The 27627-nt window shown below is 36.3% G+C and overlaps 1 protein-coding gene across 8 annotated transcripts in view; it reads right to left on the reverse strand.

Moving 5' to 3' along the window:
• The window catches only part of TBC1D32 (TBC1 domain family member 32), a 186349-nt gene that overhangs the window by 71411 nt on the left and 87311 nt on the right, over nt 1-27627 (reverse strand). For all 8 annotated transcript variants that reach the window (XM_060283767.1, XM_060283766.1, XM_060283765.1 and 5 more), the window contains 4 exons: nt 24171-24259; nt 8496-8618; nt 7062-7170; nt 6217-6313 (listed from right to left, as the gene is read on the reverse strand). In XM_060283767.1, the coding sequence (XP_060139750.1) occupies nt 6217-6313; nt 7062-7170; nt 8496-8618; nt 24171-24259 (418 nt within the window). The remainder of the gene's footprint in view (nt 1-6216; nt 6314-7061; nt 7171-8495; nt 8619-24170; nt 24260-27627) is intronic.

Below are 27627 nucleotides of genomic sequence, written 5' to 3' on the forward strand. Positions count from 1 at the left end.
AATTATATCTCAATGAAGCTGTTTTAAAAATTTTTCAGGGCTTCCCTGGTGGCGCAGTGGTTGAGAGTCCGCCTGCCGATGCAGGGGACACAGGTTCATGCTCCGGTCCGGGAAGATCCCACATGCCGCACAGCGGCTGGGCCCGTGAGCCATGGCCGCTGAGCCTGCGCATCTAGAGCCTGTGCTCCGCAATGGGAGAGGCCACAACAGTGAGAGGCCTGCGTACCGAAAAAAAAAAAAAAAATTTTTTTCAAAGACCTATATGATTGATGCAGAATATATAGGATAATTACCATAAGAAAGAGAAAAGACAAGAGATGAAGTAAAAGACAAGCAAGATGAAAGAATGGGAAAGTAACATATTTGTTATTAGCGTTCACTCTGTTTACTTCTTAGACAGCACAAAGGAAGGGCCTCCAGAGGTTTGCATGGGTAAAGAGTGACTACTGAGGAGCTCTTGGAACATTCAAGTTTACTTACATCAGGAGTTACTAATATGTTTGAAGCTTTCAATGAGCAGCCATGTGAATTTCTAAGATCAAAGAATAGCAATCATTGCCAATGGCCTGGCAGTCAGTAACCTTGTGAGTTATTGCTGTGCTTCTGCTACTCTGTTGGCCCTGTTAGGAATACTAGAAACACACAGGCAATGACCACCAACAAAAAAAACCAAAACAAACAAAAAACAAACAAAAACCACCACCACCACCAACTTACTCTCCACTTTGAAGACACCAGCCCCAACGAAGTAAATATATTTCCAAACAGTTTCTTGATAAAGACAGAAATTCTACAGTAGTAAGGTATATAGGATACAGGCATAATCTAGACTGCTGATTTTTATAATTCAGCCTGAATAAACATTATAAAATAAAAAATAAAGTGAATGGAAGATGCTAGAAAGGGAAGTAAGAAGAGCTTAGTTTTCATTTTATTAAGATATTTCTCTCTGATGCTTTCAATACCCAGAGTACACTATCCAACTCCTCAAGCTATTTTTATTTCCCAGTATGGAAGTACTGAATTTCCCTTCCTCCTTAGAGAAAGAAGTACCCATCCTGAACACATCAAAATGGAACATATACTAGTGGCTAGGGATGTTATAACTCCTGGGAGATCTAATTTTAGCTTAGGAAAACAAAAACAAAACAAAACAGATTGCTATCTCACAATCTTCCTGCTTCGTATGGGAAAGGAATTATGAGTTAATCTCTAGTAGTGCATGCTAACAGGTACTTGGTTTTAACCACCATACAAACTCTTCTTTCTCCGACTCCCCTTCCCTCTTTCTTATCTTCTGCACAGGAACAGTAAGTTACCATACTAACACATTTCTTCCTACTTTTCTCAACTCTCAGATAACAGAGAGATGATATTTTGGAATAGATTTTTATGTATGATGATTTAGGTATGTTCACATATGTGACATATGTACATAAATAATATTAATCAGCTTTTAAAGGGCTTTTACATTTTAATATGGTGACCCTAAAAATGAATACAAAGAAAAATAACTGAACCAAATGATGTCTCAAGATTCTTATTCACAGATGAAGATAAATCATCTAATAGCTAACACCGATGCCAAGGAACTAACAAGAGGCAATTTAACAGATGAGGAAATGCTAAGTGTAGCAAGAAGGATAAATCTAGAAGCTGGGAGACAAATTAGGTGAATGTCACCATGTGCACACAACTACAGTGATATTTTTTCCACAACGATGAAATGATATCCCAAATATTGAAGTGCAAATGACTAGAATAACACCTATCAGAATCAGTGAATTATTACCTCTAAATCTAAAAAGCAAGTATATGAACGCTTGCTTTTAAAATAGCTATTTGTATCTTAAAGTATTGCTTAAACAGTTTTTTTTTTTTTTTTTGCAGTACGTGGGCCTCTCACTGTTGTGGCCTCTCCTGTCGTGGAGCACAGGCTCTGGATGCACAGGCCCAGCGGCCACGGCTCACGGGCCCAGCCACTCCGTGGCATGTGGGATCCTCCCGGACCGGGGCATGAACCCACATCCCCCGCATCGGCAGGCGGACTCTCAACCACTGCGCCACCAGGGAAGCCTGCTTAAATAGTATTTTTAAATGCATAATTAATGTTTAACATTGAAGAGTTTAACCAGGAACATTACTTTCAATTTAGACTTGTATCTGCTAGAAATACGTTTGGCTCCATTATTCTCACTGAGGTTACAGAGATATCATCACTGTATTCTCTTACGTACTATCAAAATCAGACGTGCTTCTGATTTCCTCTCCCATTTTCTGCCATTCTTCTACGAGTATAGGGTGAGTGATACATCGGCAATACCAGAATGACATATATTTGATTCATATTTGACTCAGTACGTACCTATGCAAAATCGCTTCCTGAGGTACCTCTTTGGCTATCCACTGACTGGTACCTAGATCATTCTCTCCTGCTTAACAAGAACCACAATAATGCCAGGACCACTATTAGGAGGAAGTATTAGGTACTGCTGTTAAATTGAGAATAATGTCTTATTCAAACACTTGTGTTTTAGGTACAAACAGAAAGGCAGCTAGAAGTTGCTGTTCAATATGGTGGGAAAATATGAAGTTAAATAAAGAAAATTGAAATTGTACTAAATTAAAACAGAACATGTGACAGAAAGGCAGGCACAAATGAGTTGGGCCTTGTAGGCTATAGTGGAGTCATGAGAGGGTTTCAAGTAGAGGAGTTAAATGATCCAACCCACATTTCAGTAGCCATTCCTGTGGCTGCTGTGTTGGAAACAAACTGAACAGGTTACTACAATAATACAGGTGAGAGACGAGGGTGGTAGTAGATGAGTGAAAAGTGGTTTTATTTCCGATATGAAGGATCAAGAGCATTTGCTGACACATTAGATGTGGGGTTATGAAGACAGAAGGAGTCAAAGAAAACCTTCAGGTTTATTGCCTAAAGAACTGGAAGCATAAAGTTGTCCTTTTTGAAATGAGGAAGAATACCACGTATCAGAAATTTATCTCAGACGTGTTAAATTTGATATGTTTATTAACCGTCCTAGTAAAGATGTCAAGTAAACTGATATGAGTACAGAGTCAAGTAGAAATACGGGTTTAAGATATAAATCAGAGTGTACTGGATGGTATCTTAGTCATGAGACTAGACAAAATCCCCAAAAGAATAAGTACAGACAACAAAAAAAAAAGAACTGAGACCTGGGGCACTCCGAAGTTTAGAGGTTGGACAGATGTGAAAGATCCAACAAAAGAGATGAAGAATTTGCCAGAAATGCAGCAGGGGGTAAGAAAATTAGATAATGTACTTTCTGAAAGCCAAATAAGAAAATGTTTCAAAAAAGAGAGGCATCAAACATTTTAAGTTTTATTTATTTATTTTTTTTTTGCGGTACACGGGCCTCTCACTGTTGTGGCCTCTCCCGTTGTGGAGCACAGGCTCCGGACACGCAGGCTCAGCGGCCATGGCTCACGGGCCCAGCTGCTCCGCCGCATGTGGGATCCTCCCGGACCGGGGCAGGAACCCGCATCCCCTGCACCAGCAGGTGGGCTCTCAACCATTGAGCCACCAGGGAAGCCCCAAACATTTTAAGTTTTAATGCTGGGTGTAGTAGGATGAGGATGAGATCTGACCTGTCGATTTAATCATGGTAGAATGGTAAGAGTGAAAGCCTGATTAGCTTTCAAGTGGATTCAAGAGAGCATGGAAAGAGAATAACTACAATATTAAGATTAGACAACTCCTTCAAGGAATTTTGCAGGAGAAGGACAGAAATGGGATTGTAGAGAGGGGAAAGTAAATTCAAAAGAAGATATTTTAAATATGGAAAAATTAACAGCATGCTTGCTGGCCTGTAGGAAAGCTATAGTGGAGATCCACACCCAACCCCCACCCACAAAAAAAGCAATAAAGAAAAAGGGAGAACTGTTAAAAGCAATATCTTTGCAAAAAAGAGGATGGAATGCAGGGCACAAATGGAGAAACTGGACTTTGTAATTAACATTTGCAGTTTTATTCATAGTAATACAAAATCTAAATTGGCACAGATGCAGCCGAGTGAGCTGACATGTATCAGGAGCACATGGAAGCTGACTGTTTCTATTTCCTCAGTTTAAAAAAAAAAGGAAACAGAGTTATCATCTGATAGGAAAGATTGGGAAGAGGTTAGGAAGGTTTGATGAAAGGGAATATTTGAAAACAGTCATCTAGGAGACTAGGAGAGTAAATGGACCTGTGGACACACTATATGACTGCCTGGCAGCATTACAGGCTTACTAGAGGTTAATAACCATTCTGCAGTTATCTTCTGGGCTAGACAGATAAGCTTTTATTACTCCCTTTTCTAAATCACTTATAAGAGTAGAGCAGGGAAAAAAATTATACTCCTCTGAGCACCGATTCCTAGGAATCGATTTTTTTTTTTTTTCCTTCTCAGGGAACTATCCATTTAATCTTACTTTCTGATTTGTTTGCCTTGGTCATTTTAAAATAAAGCATATATTTTTTTATCAAACTATTATACTTTGAAGAAACAAACTATCTAATATGGCAGTCACAAAGTAAGACTGACAATGAATGAATTTGCTGTTCAAAAGAAAAGATATATTTGTTTCCAAGTGAAATTTAGCAAAGGTAATGATGCTATATGGTAACAAGGAAAAGGGCTGAATGGTTGAGGCACGAAGAATAGATCATATGCTATACATCATCTTATATCTGGTGCTTAGTGAAGTACCTGATAATCAGCACTCAAGAAACATGTTGAATAAAGGAATGAGGAGGCAAATACATAATGAAACCTAAAGACAGAATGACAAAATATAAAGACTGATTAAAAAGACTGAAAGTAGGAGAGGAAGACATAAAAGACTGGGTTCACTGAAAGATGCAAGTCAGTGGTAAGAGTCCAAAATGATATTCTTTTAAGAGTTTCTTCTTGAAAAATACTTAATATTGCTCCCACATCTCTGAATTAGGTCACACGAGAAAAACATACGACAAAATTTTAAAAGTGTATTAAAAAGACAAGTATTAAAAACTTTTAAAAATCCCTCACATTCTCTTTCCCTAACCTAGGTAGACAGAAAACAAATAGAAATTTGTCTCCATGCAATTGTGAGATACACAGTGTATATCTTAAACACTGGATAGAAATAAAAACATGTATCAATTGATGGCCTCTATTGATTGATTTAAGGCAAGTAAACACTGGGAAAAGTAAGTGGCTTATGAAGCCTCACATAGAAGAAAAATTTCTTATTTTTCAACAACCACTCTGTGGAATCTAACCTACATGAAATGAATTATATACGTTATTTCTTTCCAATGCAAGTTTGATAGTACAAGGAGATCATGTTGATATTAAGATTTAACTTCTCAAATTAATGGTTTAAAATCTTCATATTTCATCTTAGAATTCTCAAGTCTAAAAACTGCTTGAATTTTTATTGCTCTTATGATAAAGTCTAAATACCTGAACTTGAGGTACCCTGGTCTTACGGCTGAACTTGGCTTACCTGCCTAAGACTTATCTCTGGTCACTCTTGTCCTCACAGTCCAAATCTCATACATCCTTGAACTACTCATGTTTCTTAATATAATTTGCTCCTTTTAGTCTCACTGCTGTTTCCTCTGTCAAAAACGCTCTTCTAATACCCAGAAAACACCTACTTCACGTCTCACTTTAAACTCAGTGCTCTTTGGAAGAGCATCTGCTTATGTGCTACCCTAGCAGGCTACACATTTTTCTATATATTTAGTTCCTATCACACGGTACTACCATACAATTGTCTAATTACTTGAATGTATTCCCTAAAAGGTCAAAAATATCAGAATTTTAATTTTATTATATTTATATAACATTTATATTTTAAGTCCTGAGCACACAGGACTTACGTATGGCACACAGATATTAAAAAATATTAATCTGTGGAATAAAGTTCTACGTATCAAGAATTAATTCATCAAAAATCACTAATTCCCTTTTTTAAAGCAAAAAAAAAGGTTCTGATAAGAACTATTCAGCATCATACAAATATTCATTTAGTAAGGAACATGTGAAATCATGAAAACTTACAAAGAAACAGACATATATGGATTCAGGTATATGAGCTGAATGAAAAATAGTATTAATCTCCCTTCATAATACTTTATCTTTTTTCAAATTATAACAAAAATAAAAAGCAGTAAAACATGGCACTTGATGGTAAATGTTTTACCTTGTTTTAGATCAGCATTTCTCGTAACTCTGCCTGACAAATAGCAGTCTGGTAAAGGGTATGATGAAAACATTGGCCAAGGATATGGATCATCACCCTAAAAAAGAAGACAGATGACTTTAGGAAGTAGTTTAATATTAAATTTTAAGACTTTCTGAAATATCACTTAAATTGGCTTTTGTTTCATAAATTCCAGAGTTGTAGCATAACTAACCAAAAGCTATCTGACATCATAATTCAACACTCTAATGGATACTAACTAAAATGAAATATAGAGACAACGTTAAATAAGTACTAAAGACAAATATGATAACTTGTTGTAGCAACTAGACTGCTCACAAAACTATTTCTCCTATGCTGTCAATCATTTCTAGCTCACCATTCTTGGAGTGAAGTACTTAATATAACAACAAACAACAGTAAAAATAACAAAAAAACCCTTCAAGAGAAAACCAAACTCTATGGATACTGATGAAACGAGAGGTACTCAATATAACCAATGAAACACAATGAGAATTAGTCATCTAATAAAAAGCAGGTATCATGAAGGGGAAAGATATTAAAAGTGAAAAAATTTTAATATGTGTTCAAAGACACACAAGGAAAATGACAAGTTTTTAATAAAAGAATATCCTACTCTGCAACACAAACTACCACTCAAGACACCTTGCCTTGAAGAATGCTATTTTCATTAGAAAGTATTTACTTGCATCCTAAAGTTTTTCTAGTAACAAAAGTTCAATTCTGTGATGTGGATATTCAGAAGTTGTTTATTGTCACTTGAGCTGGCTACCTTGCTTCAAAATGTCAGAAAAACATTCCCCCCTCCTCTTTACCCCACTTACCTTCTCTAGTATCCTTGGAGGCAAAATTCGTTCCATTGGCCCCCCAATAAGATTTATTCTAACAAGAACATGATTTCTCTCCACTGATAAGCTATCAATTATAAAATCTCTGAAAAATAAATATATCAATTGTTACTGCCTTAATTGAATATGATTTTATTTTAAGATCATGTCAGTGGAAAGTAGAAGAAAAAAGCAATACAATTTCTATAGAAGAGTCTGAAAAATAAATTCACTTTTTATCTTACAGCTTTCTTAGCTACAGAGCAAAGAATTGGAGATATAATTCATATAATGAGATGAATGAGATTAAGAATATTTCCTTGATAAATGTCACATGTTATAAAGAAATGGGATTAAGATGTGCATTATTTCCACACCAACTCTATCACATTTTTAGATTTATTCATTTTATTTATTTTTGGCTGCGTTGGGTCTTTGTTGCTGTGCGCAGGCTTTCTCTCTAGTTGTAGAGAGCCGGGGCTACTCTGCCTTGCGTGGGCTTCTCATTGCCGTGGCTTCTCTTGTTGTGGAGCATAGGCTCTAGGCGTGCAGGCTTCAGTAGTTGTGGCACGCAGGTTCACTAGTTGTGGCACACGGGCTTAGTTGCTCCGTGGCATGTGGGATCTTCCCGGACCAGGGTTCGAACCCGTATCTCCTACATTGGCAGGCAGATTCTTAACACTGTGCCACCAGGGAAACCACATTCTTAGCCAAAGTTCCCTTAAGTTCTAGATCCAGTGACTTAATTCAAATTCTTCACTTTGTATCCTCCACACTTCCTGCAGCTGTTAATAATATCCTTCTATATCAAACCTAGAGTATTCAGTAATGTGGCCTGGTATTCTGTACTATTTTTCCAAGGTCTAGCTAGAGTGGAGGCACACTTTTTTTAAATTACAGACACAAAAACAATGCCAGCTATTGAATGTGTGTTCAAGATATGTCAACCGAATCAAGGTAATAGTAAGTATGACATATTAATAGAAAAAAGTTTTCAAGATATTACCATAACCTCATTTTGCAATAATCAGAATTTATAACTATGAACTAACATAATTAAGAGAATGAAGTAAAAATTGCCTCTATAAGGGACACAAAAATCAAACGTTTTGTTTAATGAGTCATCTTTCACATGAGTCTGAATTTAAAGCTGATACAACTTAATAAAGTTAGGACTTAACTAAAAAACAAAAAACTAAACAGAAACTTAAAAAGTAGTACTCTGTAAGCTGTCTCCAAGAACATTGTCTACAATCTTTTTAACTGTGACATTTATGCTTTATTGCCTTTTACTCTTATTTAAATCTACTGAATTCAGATAATGGAAAAACATTAAATAAACTGTACAGAAAATTACTGCCTCAACAGAACATCTGTAAAGAAAGCTGTTATTGTCTCTTAATTATTTTATTATTATTATTATTTTTTTACCTGTGACTGTCAGAGGTCTCTAAGGTATTTTCTTCTTGAGCATTTAGTAACATTTCAGATACTTGATACTGAGCCTCCAATAGGAGAAGAGTGTCTAGATCACAGCATACCACACTTAATAACCTAAATAAAAAGGAACAATAAAAGTAGATTTTCAAAAATATATCCTAAAAGTTTAGAAACTTTCTTGGTGTCTCAAACCAAGAGAAATGGAAATAAAAATTTTGTAAGAAAAATCAGGTAGTTATTTCAGATATATTTTTAATCATTTTGAATAATTGACCTCAAAAAATTTTCTAATTGAAATATCATTTAAAGACCATGGGTTATTTCTAATCTAGTTTAAAAATTTATCTACATCTAGGAATAATAAATTTTATTCTCAACTGATACTTAATTTAAAAATTAATTAGGGAACATTAGCAAATCTATAAAAACTACAAATTGCCACCACTTTTTACTCAATTAAATACAGAAGGAATGACAGAATCATCTTGCTACCAGTCCAGGAAATATTTATTAGGTGAAATGTCAATGGCTAACTTTATAATTGTCAGATAAAGCTGAGAACACCAAAACACAATGATCTATCTTAACATTACTAAAAGTAGAAATCATGAGGCTCCTATTGTGATGCAAGAGGATGTACAGTGAGTGCACCATCTACAAAATATTCTTGCCAAAAAAACAGAACCTGAAACTAACCAATCCTAGATATCTCATTATCAGTTTATACTGATACAAGCCTCAGAGAAATATGTAAAAAGACACCACAAGAGGGAAACAGTCAACACAAAAACCAGAATTTGGAGAATACTACACATTATATATTTCTTCTGGAAAAAAAAATGTTCATAAAAAAAAGAGGGGATAAAGGAAGTTATAAATTAAAAGAAAAATAAAATGAATGTGAAGATTTTGTTTTGATCATGATTCAACCAAAAACTGTGAGAATGCATTTTGAGTCACACAGGAACTATCTCCAAGGTATGTTAAGTAAAAAAGAAGAGGCACAAGACGTGCATAGTGGTAGCATTTGAACCAAAATGGAGAAACATTTGAATACATATTTAAGTACATATTTGTTTCTACGTAGAATCTCTCTCTAAAGACAAAAAAGAAACTGGTAAGAGTTGTTAGCTGGGCGGGGTGGGGGCGGTGGTTGGAATCTGACAGACTGAAGGGAATATACTTCTCACAGTATATCTTTTACAGTTTTTGAATTTTGGTGCAATCACATGTTTTATCTAGTCAATAGCATCCATAAATAGAAAAATGTTTGGTGGATGCATTTAACAGTCAAAAATGGCAATTCAACATCACTCCCCAGAACCTGGCTAAAATAACCAAATTTATCCAAAACTAAGGGAAAATCTACTATCAATTTAGAGAAATGTTCCATACTTAGTTTATAAAAGTAAGAACATTTGTGCTAGATAAAATGAAAAGAATACTTAGACTTCTAGTTTAAAGATGGTAGTGTAAGTTGGTATTTCCCTTTTCTCAGCCTAGAAATAACCCCAAGGATTGAGAAGGAAGGAAAAGATCATAAAAATGTTTAGCCACAAAATGAGCTGAAGGACAGTCAAGGGCAATCAAAATTGGGCAAAGACCACTATGGGAAGGAAAGAAACTGAGAAAGGATGTCATGGCTGCCCATGAAAAACAACAGAATTAATTTCTCAAAAAAATTCATAAAAACAAAATTTTCAGAAATGAGGAGTATACTCAGATGAAACTCTCTGTTTACAATAGTGGAAACAGGATACACGAGACAGAGGCAGGAAGATCCCTGGTCCTATTATGGTTCGTAGTAATAGAAGAAACAAGGTAGAACATGGAGTCACAGACAAATCAATTATTAGTTATTGGTTACAGGTTATAGAGACAATTATTAATAATTAAAACTGACTACACGCATAGTGAGATTGGCAGGGACAACACAAAAACATACACAGACCAAAAACTCAGGCCCACAGAAAAAGTTCAACTAACTGGGAACATGACCATAACTTCTCTTCAACACGAGTCTCATGTAAACAGCTGATGGTGAAAGAACTCACACTCCTCCAAAAACAAATACCACAGGACGCACACAAAGGTGCTCCAAGAAAAAGGAGGAAATAACAGGATGAGCAGATGGCAAATACAAACACACAGGGCAGCCATTATACACTCCAAAACTATGACCAAATAATTGTCCGTGAATTCTTTAAGTTATATAAATGTATCAAATCAACAGGTTGTATAACTTACAGAATATTATATTGCAATTACCTCTCAACTGAAAAGTTTCACAAAGCAGTAGTCTCCAATAAGCTCTTTGCACAAAGTAGAGCTGTATAAGCACAGGAAAGAAACAGCAAAACAACCAGAAAAGATAAAACATGAACTGGCAGAGCTAAGGAAAGAAGCAGAAGAACAAAAGTGTCACAGAAATTAATGCACAATTAGAAATAGCAAAAAAGAACAGATGCTGCTAAAAGCACAATAAATGATACAGGGAACAGAATGAGAGTGTGAAAAACATAATGAAAATAAAGAATTTAAACTACTGATTTCTTGAAGAGAAAACAAATAACCTAACAGGATACATCTTTAGAGATACTGGTCAAATTCCAGGAGAAAAGCAACCATGACAGCATGTCCAGGGTAAACTGAACCAAAAGAGTCAACACTGAGACAGAGCTATTAGACTTAGAGAAAGAACCACTGGGGTATCCAGGGAAAAAGGTAAGTCACTAACAGAGTTGGGGTTGGGGGGAAGGGAATCAAGCTGTTCTCAGATATACCCACAGCAACATTCAATACCAGCAGGACAATGAAGCAATACTGGGAGGAGGTCTAACACCAGATACTAACACACATTACAAAGCTGTGAAAATTTTAAAAGTGTAGTAATGGCATGAATAAACAAATGAAAATTCAAACAGATGCAAATATATAGAGGAATTTAAAATATGTCAAAGGCAGATAGAATTTCCTGGTGGACGGAATATGTGGAGCAAAAATAAGAAAGATACCAAGGATGACTTCAGATGTTTTGTTAGAAAAATAAGAAGGATCAAGTTGTCACCAACTAGGTAATAAGGCTTTAAGTTATAAAGGTTTAGGGAGGACCTAGTAACCTTTCTACTTTCTTTAGGTTACTAAATCAGTGAACAGGTAATGAAAATAACCTCAACATCCTCTAGTTTATGATTTGAAAAGAGGAGTCTATAGACTCTAGATGGACAATTAGACGATCCAAGGTGAATTAGAGTAGCTCTGAAAGCAGATCCATGCCTGGACTGAATTCTCATTAGAGAATGAGTAAATAGACACTTTAACAAATGATGTAAGACTTTTAAAATCCTACAAATACTAGGAATAATGTAAGGTTAGCAAATTGGATGCAGCAGTAAATTAAAAGAATAGCATACTGTGATCAAGCACCATTCATTCCAGAAAGAAAAGGATAGTTTAATATTGAAACATCTCCTGATATAATGCATGACATCTATATGTAATAGAAAATATATAATCATCTGACCAGATGCTTGAAAGCTACTTAATCTAAGATTCAACATCCACCCTCTACTCCCTGTCCTCCAAAAAATAGCATTCCCATTAAGGTCATGAAAACAGCAAAACTGTCCATTATTTAGCATTGTTTTAGAAGTTTAAGCCAATGCAAAAAAGATAAGAAAAAGAGGAATGCTATCTGAAAGGAAATAATGATGTTCATTATCAGAAGATGATAAAACTGTTTATTTGGAAACTACCCTTCCCCATGACATAAAATTCAATTTACTTGATTTTAAGAAATATTGGTTGAATACCTACTAAGTGCCTATTACTGTTTTAAGTGCCAAGGATACCTCACTGAACACACATGCACAAAAATCCCAGTCTTTATGGAATGCTAAACACTAGAGGAGGGGGACAGTGAACAACAACAACAACAAAAACACAGCATGGATACAACTAAAGCAGGGAAGTGAATAAGGAGTTGTAACAAGAGAGCAGTGGGGATAGATCACTGTACGCAATTTCAAATCAGGTAGTTAGGAAAGACCTCAGCAAGAAGGTGACACCTGAGTAAAGACCTAAAAGAAATGAAGAAACAAGCCATGGAGCTATCTGAGGGATAAACGTTCCAAGGCAGAGCAAACAGCTTGAGCAAGGGACTGAAGGTTGAGAGCATGACTGGCATGTTTGAAGAACAGTATGCCATTCTCGCTGGAGTCTCTCTACTCTGCTGGCTTTGAAGAAGCAAGCAGCCATACTGGAGAAACCCATGTGGCAAGGAACTACAGGTAGCCTCTAAGAATTGAGGGCAAACTTCAATTAACAAAGCTGCAAGGGCTCTAGCCTCTAAGCAGCAAGAAAACACGACCCTCAGTCCTAAAACTATAAGGAACTATATTCTGCCAAAAATCTGTGAGTTTGGAAACAGATACTTTCCTGATTGAGCTTCAAAAGAGATCACAGCCCCATCTGACACCTTGATTGTAGCCTTGTAAGACTATGAACAAGGAACCAAGCAGAGAGAACCAAGTAGAGAGAAACTGAGGTAAGTGTGTGATGTTTTAAGCCACAAAGTTCGTGGTAAGAGTTCAACAAAATGGCTCCACTAACAACCTAAAAGCATTTAAAGGAGAATAGTTAAATGAATTAATAATTGGTATATCTATACAGTCTCAGACATTTATCTCAGATATGGTGCTTACCACGTCCTAAATTTATGTGACATATTTAGTCTCACAATAACTCCAAGGAAGGTAGAGTTACTGTCTCCATTTCACATATGAAGAAATGGAGGCATAGAGAGGTTACGAATCTTGTCTAAAATCACTTTGATGATGTGGTTTCAGAGTCCATGCTCTTAAACCACTGGGTGATATTGCCACATACTGTAGTATATACTGGGGAACATAAGGCTACAAATATTAAATTAACAAAAGATATATAAGACCTATGAAAAAAACCCCAATGTCCTAATGAGAGTAATTAGAGAATACTTAAATAAAATGGAGATATATACAATGTTTACAGATTGGAAAATTCAGTATAAAGATGTCAGTTCCCTCACTATTTATCTGTAGATTCAATCCAAGGATAATTAAAATCCCAGTGGGCTGGTTTGTGTGACAAGATGATTCTAAAATTTGTATGGAAAAAAAAGGACTAAAAGTAGCCACGATATTTTTGGAAAAGAACCAAGTGGGAACAATCACCCTATCAATTATTGTAACATATTATAAAGCTATAGTAATTAACAGAATCTAATATTTGTACAAGGATGAACAAAATCCAACTGAATAGAATAGGAAGTTCAAAAACATACCTTTGAATATTTAGATACCTTTTCTGTAACACACAAAAAAATTATGTATATATATATGCACACAGAGATACGTAGCTAATGTTCCACGTGTAGTTGTTTATAATAGCCAAAACTAGAGAACTATAAGTATCTCAAATGTCTGCTAGTAGCATAATATATAAACAAAACACAGTATACTCATGCTATGGAATATCATATAGCAATGAGTATTGACCTTAGAAACATAATGCTACATATAAAAGGTCAGATGTCACAGAGTATACAGTCTATGCTACCACTAAAATAAAGCCCAAAAAGCAACAAAATTAAATGTATTTTTTTGGAAATACATAACTAAGTAGTGAAAATATAAAATAAAGTAGTAAATACCATAAAAGTCAGAATAGTGGTTACCCATTAGGGAGATGGGAGGCAGTCATGATCAACAAATGCAGAGTACTAGTAAGTTCTCTTTGTTTACTTGACGGGGATTTTATGTAGACATTTATTCTACAACACTTTGCTAAATTTATATTTATATTTTATGCAGGATTTATATTTTTAATATTTCATAAAAAACTTGTGTCATGCTTGGGTGGATAATGGGAAAAAGTATAGCATTATATCTATAAGAAATATAACATGTGTTGCAATAAATGAACAAATCGAAAACACCAATAAAACAATGCATAAATAATTATTAACAATATTTACATAAATATTACATACACAAATATTTACATAAACAATATTTACATAAATATTAACAATAATTAACAATGCATAATAATTATGCATAAAAGCCTTGATAACAATGAGTGCCATTTACTACTCAATCATGTAATCATCTAATAAACAGATCTTAATGTTTCATTAATTATATCAGCATATTTGTATAAGCTAGCAGCTACAGTAAACATGGAAGAAAAAGCCAGTTGAGTAAGACCATCTTTTTAGCCTAACCATGAGGCTAGGTTTACAAAGTGAATTGGAGTGTTGTGTGCAGATTATTTTATATCCATTAATTTTTGAAAAGTGACCATAAAAACATGTTTCAAAACTTACATATTATTAGGCTTACAAGTAACAAATTGTGAAGTTTAAGTTTTGTTGGCCCCAACCCAAATTTCCCGAAGTTAAGAAAAAAATCTGCTGCTTATTTCAAACATAAAGTTAGTTATATCAAGAAGTATTCCAAAGAAAATCAACAATTATCCAAGATGAATCCAAATTCATTACTGGAATAAGTGCTTTAATGGTATATTTTCAGTTTTTTATGGACAGATAAAGTATTAAAAATAAAGTTAATGTAAAGATATCAACGGTAAGTTTCACAGAAGAAATTTCAAAGTGTTTGTGAATATGTATGTGTATCTCTCCTCAGAAACACAGAATTAGATGGAGTCTACCTACCCCAGGCACAAACCCCCTCAGGTTGTTAGGTGTTATAGGTTACTTTCATCAAAATAAGAGAAGTTTCTGTACACCAAAAGACAGACAGTAATCACAGACCTTAGCTGTTCATTCTCTATTTCATACAATCCTAAGCAATGTGCAAATATTACAGACACTATTATAAGCCTTATGGTTCCCAGGAACCCAAACAGTCTAGCACTCAGGGATATGGTGTTTGCTGTTTGAAGGTGGTGAAGACATAAGAGTTTGTCTGCCTGCAGCAAAGCTTTTGGAGGCATGACATGACTATTTAAAGTGGGGAAAGGATCCAGGCCCCTGTAGTAACTCCATGAAAGGAATTTGTATACCTGTTGTTGATATTCAATCAGATCTACTGCCTGGGCTTCCCTGGTGGCGCAGTGGTTGAGAGTCGCCTGTCGATGCAGGGGACGCGGGTTCGTGCCCCGTTCCGGGAAGATCCCACATGCTGCGGAGCGGCTGGGCCCGTGAGCCATGGCCACTGAGCCTGCGCATCCGGAGCCTGTGCTCCGCAACGGGAGAGGCCACAACAGTGAGAGGCCCGCGTACCGCCAAAAAAAAAAAAAAAAAAAAAAAAAAATCTACTGCCTTATTTGAGTCAGGTTTATTGATGACATCTAATAACAGCTTTCTCATCTCACCTCAGGCACTGAAGGCTAAGTCCCTATCTTTATTAGACACTTTATACTGCATTGCTCAGTCTGCACATGTTTCCTGCCTTAGTGTATCTGTTAATTATATGTAACAAAAGACATAATCAGGATGAAGTCTCCTTAGGAGAGTAAATTAACAAAGCCTCTAACTGAGAAGATACTGCTAATTTGGCCAATGTGAATACCAGGAGCAGTCTGCTTTCACCCAACATGGACAGTAACACATCTTTCATTGTAACAAAATTTAGTCCAGGGCAGCCTTGACTGTCCTATCATCCCTCAGGTCATCATGAAAAACTACTCTACCGATGATATGTTAACTGGACCTAGGTGAAAAGGAAGTATCTGGCATTCTACATGTTTTAGTAAAAAAAAAAAAAAAAAAAAAAATAGGTGTGCCAGAGAGTGAGAGATCCAAAAAACTGGGACATTTCATTGGCATCTCAGTGAAGTTTCTGAGTTCTAGTGCCCTAGAATGTCAAGATATCACATGTAATATACATGATGTATTATTAAATCTTATACTATTTACCACCAAGGAAGTGACATAATGCATGATTTTAGCCTCTGTGAGTTTTAGAAGCAACACCTACAATATTTGGGTATGCTTCTCTGATTTATATCAAGTAACCCCTAACTATCAACTTTATGTGACCTAGAGGCTAGAATAAGATCTGAGGCAGGCTCCAAATCTAGAAACTCTATCACTTGAGCCTTTAATCCAGCAGATTCAATGTTCAAACTTAATGGCTGATTAGATACTATACGGAGCTTCTAGCAAGGGGCAATACAAGATACACACATGGTCTCCTAACATTTTGGAGCAAATCCATGTTCTCTTTGTTAAATAAATATTCCTGTTTTTTGATCCTTATTTGATAAACAATGTCTAGCCCCTGCCACCATGTCTACTTTGGTCATAAGCCCAGCTGAGTAAGCACTAGGGTAGCTGAGGAAAGAGGCGGAGCCAAACAAAAGGGATTATTTTACCTCCTTTGCAGAAGGAGAGATCAGAGCATTGACATGAGTCAAAAATACTCCCTCAATCTGAGTGTATTCTCAGAGGATCATCTATATACCTCTTCCACCAATCTTCTTAAACCAATCCTCCAAGTGCTTAGAATAATACCTGACACACAGTAAGCACTGTCATATTTGACATTATTATTATTATGCTTTTGCAGGAAAAGTCTTGAGATATATTACTGGTAGATACATAGGGAAAAACTAAGCAGATGGAAAAATAATGCCTTATTAATGCTAAGAAAAACAAATTTGGGGAGGAGAGGAAATTGAATGATAATATATCTCTTGAACTGACAGATAATAACATTTAATCTTTTTCAACACAATACCGCTTCCCTTAGCTGCACTTGTCTCTGATTCACGATTTCCAGAAGGTAAACCTCCAATGTTCTGCCGAAGTTGGGAAGAACAGTAACCTAGGCTGAGTGGGTAGGAATTGAGAGAATGTGAGGGCATATCTAAATCTTATAATTTGAACTAATCCTATTATTGAAAATCTTAGACTTTCACACCTAATCCTCTATTTTCATCTCCATTTTCAGTGGTGTCTCTAATTCCTAGTGTTTCTAGAATACTGTGATAAAAAGTTGCTTCTGGGCATTCCCTGCCAATTTACTTTTAGCTTTGCTGACCTACTAAATCAGTTACAACTTACCCATTTGTTTTGTAGCTCCCGACATTATATTGTGAATATCTCCATCCCCCAATCCTTTCTGAAAAAGTTATCTCCATCAAAACATGGGAGTAAGCCAAGAAATAGGAAATTAAATCCCAGGTAAAAGAGAATCCAAATCAGAAGAGAGAAGAAGCAATTCCCAGGATGACGGTGAAGGGAAATCCCAGGAAGGCTGATATACAAGGCTAAAAGATCCTCCAGTACAAACACATGTGATATAAGAAAAAAAGATAAAATATTACCTGATGTCCTTTAGTTTATTATTCACAAATATGAACAGGATATGGTCCCTGCCTTCAAGAATGTAAAAACCTTGAGACTATAAAATATAATCGGACAGAATGGTTATAAGGCCCTTGACATTTATGTTGCAAAACAGCAGTCCCCAACCTTTTTGGCACCAGGGACTGGTTTCGTGGAAGACAATTTTTCTATGGACTGGGGTGTGGGGGGGAATGGTTTCAGGATGATTCAAGCGCATTACACTTACTGTGCACTTTATTTCTGTTATTATTACATTGTAATATATAATGAAATAATTATACAACTCACCATAATGCAGAATCAGTGGGAGCCAAGAGCTTGTTTTCACTTGCCACTCACTGATAGGGTTTTGATATGAGTCTGCAAGCAATTGATTTATTATGGTCTCTGTGCAGTCAAACCTCTCTGCTAATGATAAACCTGTATTTGCAGCCGCTCCCCAGCACTAGCATCACCGCCTCATATCGCCTCAGGCATTAGAGTCTCATAAGGAGCAGACAACCTAGATCCCTCACATGCACAGTTCACAGTACAGTTTGAGCTCCCGTAAGAATCTAATGCTGCCGCTGATCTGACAGGAGGCGGAGCTCAGGCGGTAATACGAGTGATGGGGAGCAGCTGTAAATACAGATGAAGTTTGGCTCGCTCACTGCTCATCTCCTGCTGTGCGGTCCGGTTCCTAACAGGCCACAGACCGGTACCAGGGGTTGGGGACGCCTGTTGTAAAACAATGCAATGTATGGGTCAGGCATTATATTCTCTGGAACCAGACCATCTGGGTCCAAATACCAGCTTCATTAATTACTAGGTGTGTCATCTTAAAAGGCTTAACTTCTGTGGCTCAGCTGAGTCATTTTAAAAAATGAAGCTAATTAGAGTACCTATTTGATAGGGTGGTTCTAAAATTAAGAGATTTAAATGTGAAACTAATACCAGTACCTGGGACATAATGAGCACTATACAAGTGTTATGCAGCAGCAGACGTAGTATATATATATATTTTTTTAGGACAGTCTGGAAATACATTAGTAGATACACAGAAAATGAAGCAAATGGGAAAAAGCCATGCAATTGTTAACTTCAGAAAAAATAAAGTAGGAAAAAGGAAATAGTCATAGTATACTACTTGGTCCATAAATGAATAATATTTATATAGACACAATAATGTAAACTTCCACTAGTGATTTAATCAAGATTGTGATGAAATTACAGAGCAGGGAGAGAGGGAGAGCAGAGGAAACCTAAGTCCTAAGACTCGAAATTCTTTAAGACAGGAGATCAGGAACTTCTCTGGTGGTCCAGTGGCTAAGACTCCACATTCCCAAGGCAGGGGGCCCAGGTTCGATCCCTGGTCAGGGAACAAGATCCCACATGTCACAACTAAGAGTTCACATGCCACAACTAAAGAGCCCGCATGCTGCGACAAAGATCCCACACGCAGCGACAAAGATCCCACACGCAGCAACAAAGATCCCAAGTGTTGCAACTAAGACCCAACGCAGCCAAATAAATAAATAAAAAATTTAAAAGTATTCAAAAAAGAGATCAAATCTAAATTTCAAAAATCAAGACATAGTATATAAGCATGTTATTTTAAAAAAACCAAATAACTCAGATACAGAGAACAAACTGGTGATTGCCAAGGGCGGGGGGGGGGGGCGCAAAATGGGTGAAGAGTGTATTCCGTATTTGAAAGCTGCTAAGACAGTAAATCTTAAAAGTTCTCATCACAAGAAAAGAGATTCCTGTAACTATGTATGATGATGATCTTAACTAGACTTTTGTGGTGACCGTTTCACAATACATACAAGTATCAACTCATTATGTTACACACCTGAAATTAATAGGTCATGTTAATTATAGCTCAAATTATCGAGGACAAAAACCTCATTGTGCCTTAATTAGTGCCCTTAAAAGACAGGTGTTCAAGAAAATAATTTGCAGCAGCATATAATAAGTGTACAGCTTTCTTTAAAAAAGTTTCCAGGCAACTGTTTTTAATCAACAGATTTAGCAAATGAATGTTAAACAAATAACCAAAAAGTACTTGGCAATGTGGTAGACATGAAAGTAAAAGAAAATGATACTCCCTTGGGAAGTTTAAGTTTTAGTCAGAGACAGAAATAAAATTAAGAATGTGTGAATGACAAAAAAGGCAAAGGACATTCAGGAAAATTATCAGAGTGTTCTTATAATAATAAGTCATGGAGAAAGTAATTCATGAAGCAAGCTTTTCCTTGAAGGATGATCCAAATTTGTACAAAGACAGCAAAAGTGAAGACAATATTCAAGACAAACAGGTATAGAGGCAATAATAAACACTGTGCTTGAGGGAGATAAGTCTAACTTACTCAGAGCATTAGTTCAGGCTGAGTAAGGTGGAAAATATTATACACAGGAAAGGTGGAGATATTCTGGAGCTCCTTGACAGGCCCATAATAGAGTCTGGAATTGCCAGTTATTTAAAATGGGAAGATGGAGAGCTTTATAAAGATGCTATTCTCGGGCTTCCCTGGTGGCACAGTGGTTGAGAGTCCACCTGCCGATGCAGGGGACACAGGTTCGTGCCCCGGTCCGGGAAGATCCTACATGCCGCGGAGCGGCTAGGCCCGTGAGCCACAACTACTGAGCCTGTGCGTCCGGAGCCTGTGCTCCGCAACAGGAGAGGCCACAACAGTGAGAGGTCCGCGTACCGCAAAAAAAAAAAAAGATGCTGTTCTCTTCTGCATTAATTACCTCACATTTTTCATTATCTTAAAATCCAATTCCTCACTAGGTAGCCAAGTTAAAGAGAATGAGAACCACATCACATTTACACATTATTACATCTCCCACATGTAGCACAGAGCATACTGTCTAAAAGTGAATTATAATGCTCAAACTACTTGAAGTGTTTTACATAATCTTTGTTCTTAAGCTCTAGGAAATGCTGGGGAAATAATTACCTCTGGAGTGAAAAAACAGCTATTTGAAATTCAGCAATTCCTTCTGTTTCACTAGGGTTTCTTTTCCTTTTCTATAAAATTCATTTAGAATTTAAAATAGCAACCATATTATGATTCCATTTTTATAAAATATTTCCATATAGCTATTCTTCTGTCTGTATATGAATATAAGACATCTAGAATGATTTTCCTCAGTGTTAATATCATCACTTTCAGAGTTAGGAGGAATTTCATTTAATTTATTGTATTTAATTTCCTGCATTGGTTAATTTCTTTATAATAAAGACAAATTATTGTTTGAAACACAAAGAAAGAAAGTTAAGATGACTCAATATTGAACAACTAAATAGATAGTTGGGCCACTTAATAAGATGGAAATGAAAGATTTGTTTTGTTTTTGTGGGAGAAGACCCAACAGTTCAATTTTAGACAAGTTTGTGATATCTGAGAAATGTATGAATTGAGATATCAGGATGCAGTCATATATTATGAGTCTGGTAGCTCAGAATGATAGTTTAGATTGGGGATATAAATTGGGGCATCCGTTGGCATACAGATGATACTTAAAGGCAAAGGAATAAGTGGATGAACTAGGGGCAGCGTGTAAAGAAAAAAAGTGGACCCAGGACCAAGCCCTGAGTATTCGAACATTCAGAGGTTGCTTAGAGAATGAAAAGGAGGAGAAACTGCAGCCATAGGAGTATGTGGTATCACAGAAGCTAAAAGAACTTTCACATAGAAATGGCCCATTATGTCAAATGTTACTTACAGTAAGATGCGAATCAAGAGAAGAATCCACTAGATTCATCAGCATAAAAGTTATAAGCGACCTTGAGATGAGTAGGATGTGCAGTTCTGACAGAACTGTAAAGTCAGTGTCAAATCTAAGGGGGCTGAGGAGTAAGCAGAGGTGAGCAAGTAGGGACAGTTCGTATAGATACATTTTGCTGCAAGAGGCAGAGAAATAGGACAGTGACTGCAGAGAGATGTGATGTCAAGGAGTTTCTCCGTGCGTGTGTTTTGTTTCATTTCATTGTAAAATGGGACATGTGAAGGCATGTCTGCACACTGATACCAGTAGTAGAAAAGGACAGGTTGGAAGTGGAAACAAAGAGGATAGGAGGGCTAATCAAAGGAGCAAGCTTCTTGTATATTAGTCATTTACAATATAAGATTTGTAAGAAGATCTTGGCAAATAAAAATTCAGAAACTTAAATAGAATGTGATGCTGTTGAATGTGAAAATCCACATTTCCTTAAGCCCCAAATTAGCCTCATCTAAGAGCTGTAGTAAACCTAAAGAAATTGTATCAAACTTACCATCATGCTAGTCTAGATTTCTGAAGCAAGGGGAAAAAAAATAAAGTGAATGGAACAAAGCAATGCTAAATGTAGAAATCAAACACATTAATGAGATGACTTACTGGGAGGGAACGGTACAATTAAAAACAAAAAATTGTGGGAGTGAAAGAAAATGATACAGGCAAAAATCTGAAATACATAGAAACATGAGATTTATATAATACTAAGCTATGATTTAAATTATCACCACTGGACCTCAGTGACCAATGCTAGACTGAAACAGTAGACAAATGAAAGTAAACTTTCATAGACAAATGAAAGTTTCATTTAAAAATGAAAGTAAACTTTCATAGAAAAGTGAAAGTTTCATTTAAAAAATGAAAGTTAACTTGAGATACATAACTTAAAAATACAACTGAGTATTATAAGAATGGACTTCAAAATACCATGAAATTTCTTGTCAAAGAAAAATCTGTTAAAAGACACATAAAATTAAAATACAAACTTTTCCTCAAAAAGTGGTTTTGTCATTTTCTTTGTCTGAATGCTGATATTGTAAACAGCACATTTCTTGGCAGATGTGGAAGACTACTGAGATTCTGAAAAAATGAAGTCAATTTATTTCCTAAGTAAAACTCAAAAACCGTATACAGCAAGTAGACAGATATAAAGAAACGAAGTACTGCTACTTTATATCTATTACTAACATTTTTATAGTGCTTGCTATGTGCCAAGCACTGCTATAAGCCCTTCTAATTTTTCATATGTAAGTCTCATGGTAACTCTGTGAGGAAAAGTATATAGTTATCCTCCATTTTACAGATGGGTAACTGAGATCTCACTTCACAAAACTAGTAAACAGTAGGCAGACTGACTCCAGAGTCCATGTTGCTGACCACTATATTGCACGGCTATTATAGGTATCTACAATGGGATGGCAAATTTTCTAGTTTCCATTTAAACATTATGAGAAAGCATACACTATGCAAATTAATATATTTTATTCCCAGGAGCATTTTACTTCTTGGATTGCTTTTTACATGACTTAAAATCCTACTGCTAAATATTTTGCCAGAAGAACACCAAAAGAAAATATTACTCTACAAAAGAAAGAAAACATACAGAAAAAAAAAATTTACTCAACATATTAATAACAAGAGACCAAAATCTATGTTCTATAATTAGAAAACTCAGAAACATACTTGCTATGCAAAAGGAGATTCTACTGATAGGTTTTCCCCAGAATTCCTCATCACTGCTTGCTATATGATTATCTGATGCTATTCACAGAAAGGTAAAATTTAATGTGAAAGTACGTTTTGAGATAAAGAGCATACCACCACAAAGAACTATAATAGCTGCAGCTTTTTTTCCTACCTTCTTTGAACTATAAATCCAAAAATGAAACTCAGCTATTAATGAATGTAAAAAAAAAAGGCTTAAGACTTATAATATACACTACCATTAGAGAAATCTAATTTTAGAAAAGTAATTGCTTTATTTCTTAGGTAGAACATTCTCACTGACACCCTCCCCCTCATACTTTTAAAAGTTACTTTGCTAGTAGAAAGGAAATCATGAACCTATGAAAGTAAAAATTTTCTTTAATTCAGCTGCTTTTAAATGTTAAGGAATATAAATTCAACCAGAAAAGATTTAAACCTTGGGTTAAAGAGTATGATTAACATTGAGGAGCAACATTTGGGCAAGATAAATCATCCATTTCCAGGCCTCTTTCAAGACTACATTATGGCAGGAGTCCAATCCAACACCAATCCAGGGAAGCCCCAGTTGACTCCTGAGTAAACTGAATAGTCCACAGAATGCCTCTAATGAATCGAGCAAAAGTGAAATACACTGTGATAGTACAGAACCTAAAAACCGAGTGACTATATGTAAACGTAAAAATCTAGTGACTATAATTTACTTTGTAATATTACAGGAAGACAAATTACATTTAAACATGCTTTAAAAATTAGCTTATTTTAAATACTTTTTTAAAGGATATAGAACATATCCTTAACTGTTTTTGCAATAAGAAAACATCAAGTGAAATTCAGCATCTTACCTTAGACCAAAGATGTGTGATTGTTCATAGCTGAATAAAGAACGAATCTTGGCTTCAGAATTCAAAATTATAAGTCTGTCAATAATATCCTGTAAAAGAGACTGAGTTAGACTGTTCTTGGCTGAAACCATTTAAAGAAAATCAAATCAACAAATATTTATTTAGATTTGTGGTTCTCAAACTCGGCTTTGCATTTGAATGTAGGGAGCTGTTTCAAAAAACATTTTTTTAATTAAGCCTAAATCTCACCCCTAGAGATTCTGAATTAATTGGTCTGGGTGTGGTATGACAATCAAGACGTGTAAACATTCCTGAAATGAATCAAATGTTTAGCCAAAGCTGCTTATTGCAGCCAGTTAAATACTGTTTAAACTGCTAAAAAGGTAAACTACCTTGAAAAACAAATATGAACTCTAAAAATGTGAAGCCTGAACAGTGGATTTAAATAGTTTTATCTAGGAATTATTTGAGATTTTGTTAATAGATATTCTCTACTCATGTAAAGCAGTGGTTTCCAACCCTGAGCAAACACTGCAATCACCTAGAGAACTTAAAAAGTAAATATAGGGCCTCCCTGGCAGCGCAGTAGTTAAGAATCTGCCTGCCAATGCAGGGGACACGGGTTCGAGCCCTGGTCCGGGAAGATCCCACATGTCACGGAGCAACAAAGCCCGTGCACCACAACTACCGAGCCTGCGCTCTAGAGCCCGTGAGCCACAACTACTGAGCCCGTGTGCCACAACTACTGAGCCTGCTCTCTAGAGCCCGCGAGCCACATCTGAGCCTGCATGCAACAACTACTGAAGCCCGTGCGCCTAGAGCCCATGCTCCACAACAAGAGAAGCCACCACAATGAGAAGCCCGGGCACCGCAACGAAGAGTAGCCCCCGCTCGCTGCAACTAGAGAAAGCCCATGCACAGCAAAGACCCAACACAGCCAAAAGAAAAAAAAAAAAAAAAGTAAGTGTAATAGCTGTCCAAGCTCTATCCCAAAGCAATTAAGTCACTATCCCTGGGGTATGATTCTGGCATTAACATCCTTGTAAAAGCTTCCCACAGTTGTTGCAATGGGTAACCATGCTTAAAAATCACTGATGCAAGTACAGAGAGAACCTGATGCCTAGGTGCCATCAATTGTCCCAAGCACTGACAATTTAAGCCTATCACAAAATTTTGAGCATTCTCTAAAAGCCTTTCTTTCTATAAGACCTCGCTTTTGTGCATATCTTTGGGTTCAGGCCTAAGAAATTTATTCATAGCAAATACTTGTCTCTCTCATTGATCATTTTCCTGATCAAGAAACTTGTTACTTTCCACGAGTTTAAATTCAAGGTATTTCTGTAACCAACAGGGCAAAAGAGGAATGGTTATTCTAGGGAATAAAGTCACATAATATTTCCTGAGGTCTATGTAGATGATAGTACAAACATATCAAATACGTAAGAGGCCAGGAAATAAGACTGTAAGGAGGAGGAAATAATGGATCTAAAAATCACATCTGAAAAATACTAAACAAGACACAGGAAAAACTGGATTTTTTATGCTTACCAACTGAAACTTTACATGGAACACTTAGGAATGCATTTACCATTCTACAAACGTCTTGTAAAATGTGTAAATAATATTAGCACAAAGAGTTTACAATCAGCAAATATTAAATAAACTGCCTAACAATGAAGAATGAAAAGATTGCTATCTTAAACAATCTGTCCTTGTTGGCTGCTACGTAGCTGGACACTCATTTCAAAACAGTACATGACACCTTGTGACTCCAAAGTTCTAGTTCTGAATCTAAGTACTAGATACTGTAAGAATACAAGGTAGAGAATGTATTACCAACAAGCTAATAGCAGCTATCTATCAATGATAATGCATTTTCAGAGAACAAATGTTACAGTAAATAAATTCTTCTTCAAAGGGGATTACACTGATGGATCACCACTTAGGGAAGTAAACTCCCGGGAAGCCCACCTTATGGAGAAATTCAGTTTGTAAGCACTACAATGTGTGTCAATAAGGCAATCAGTTTCCTAAATTAAGCAACAGCTTCTGAGAAATAAGTTACTGCAAGTAAGGCTTGGGACTCAAAAAGGAGTCTGAAACTCTGTGCTTTTTTAAAAGCATATTGTCTAGCTTGGGAATATGTTCAGTAATCTAGTAAGCCAGAATGAAACCACGACTGGAAAAACAAAGAGGAATATGCATTCTCTATAAATCAATATATGTTTGAGTGCCTATTCTGTTTACAATTGTCCTAATGGCTGTGTTTGTGCTATCTGATCCCTTTTACTTAAGAAAGGGCCAAGTGAAGGGTGAGGAATATGTCAACCATAATGCCAATACTCCTATACCTGCACTATTAGGAGTGGTTTGTGATTGGTTAGTCCATAAACATCCATGAACAAAACTCAGTCTATTAAGGTCCTCCCTTGGGATTTTTCAAAGTGGGGAGTGTCTTAGTCCATTCTGGATGCTGTGATAGAACAGCACAGACTGAGTGGTTTATATGTAACAGAAAGTTTATTTCTCACAGTTCTGGAGGCTGGTTAGTCCAACATCAAGTTGCCAGAGATTTTGTGTCTGGTGACGACCTACTTTCTAGTTCACAGTCAGTCATCTTTTTGCTGTGTCCTCAGATGGCAGAAGGGGTAAGAGGTTTCTCTAGGGTTTTTAATAAGGCACTAGTCACCCCATAAAGACCTTACCTCCAAATATTATCACACTGGGAATGAGGTTTCAACATATGAATTTGGGGGTATACAAACATTCAGTCTATAGACAGGAGGTAGAGGAAAATGCCACTCTGGTGGTGTAGCGAGTTGAACGGTGACTCCCTCTAAAAAAAAGATATGTCTATGTTCTAATCCCCAGAACCTATGATTGTTACCCTATTTGGAAAAAGGGTCTTTGCAGAGGTAATTAAATTAAGGATCTTGAGAATAAGATCATCCTGTATTAGGCAAGTGGGCCCTAAATCTAATGACAAGTGTTCTTATAAGAGAAAGACAAAGGGAGATTTAAGAAAGAAAAGGAGACGGCCATGTGAAGATGGAGGCAGAAATTGGAGGGATGCAGTAACAAGCTATGAAATGCCTGAAACCACCAGAAATGAGAAGAGGCAAGGAAGGATTCTCCCCTGGAAACTTTGGAGGGAATGTGGTCCTGTTGACACCTTGATTTCAGACTTCTGGCCTCCAGAACTGAGAGAGGATAAATTTGTTGTTTTAAGCCACCCACTTTGTGGTAATTCGTTATGGTGGCCCTAGGAAACTAATACAAGGGGGGATGGTGAACGTGTCAGTATGGAATGACAGGTAGTCCCTCCCGTGTGTTCCTCTATAGAGGACACCATCTGCAGAAGAACATATTAATAATAATTACAGCAAACAATTATATAGCACTTATCTGCCAGTCAGTGATTTAAACTTTTATATTTAATTTAGTTCAATTCACTTAA

Source organism: Globicephala melas, chromosome 14 (genome assembly GCF_963455315.2).
Source record: "Globicephala melas chromosome 14, mGloMel1.2, whole genome shotgun sequence".
In the NCBI taxonomy this organism is placed as follows: Eukaryota; Metazoa; Chordata; class Mammalia; order Artiodactyla; family Delphinidae; genus Globicephala; species Globicephala melas.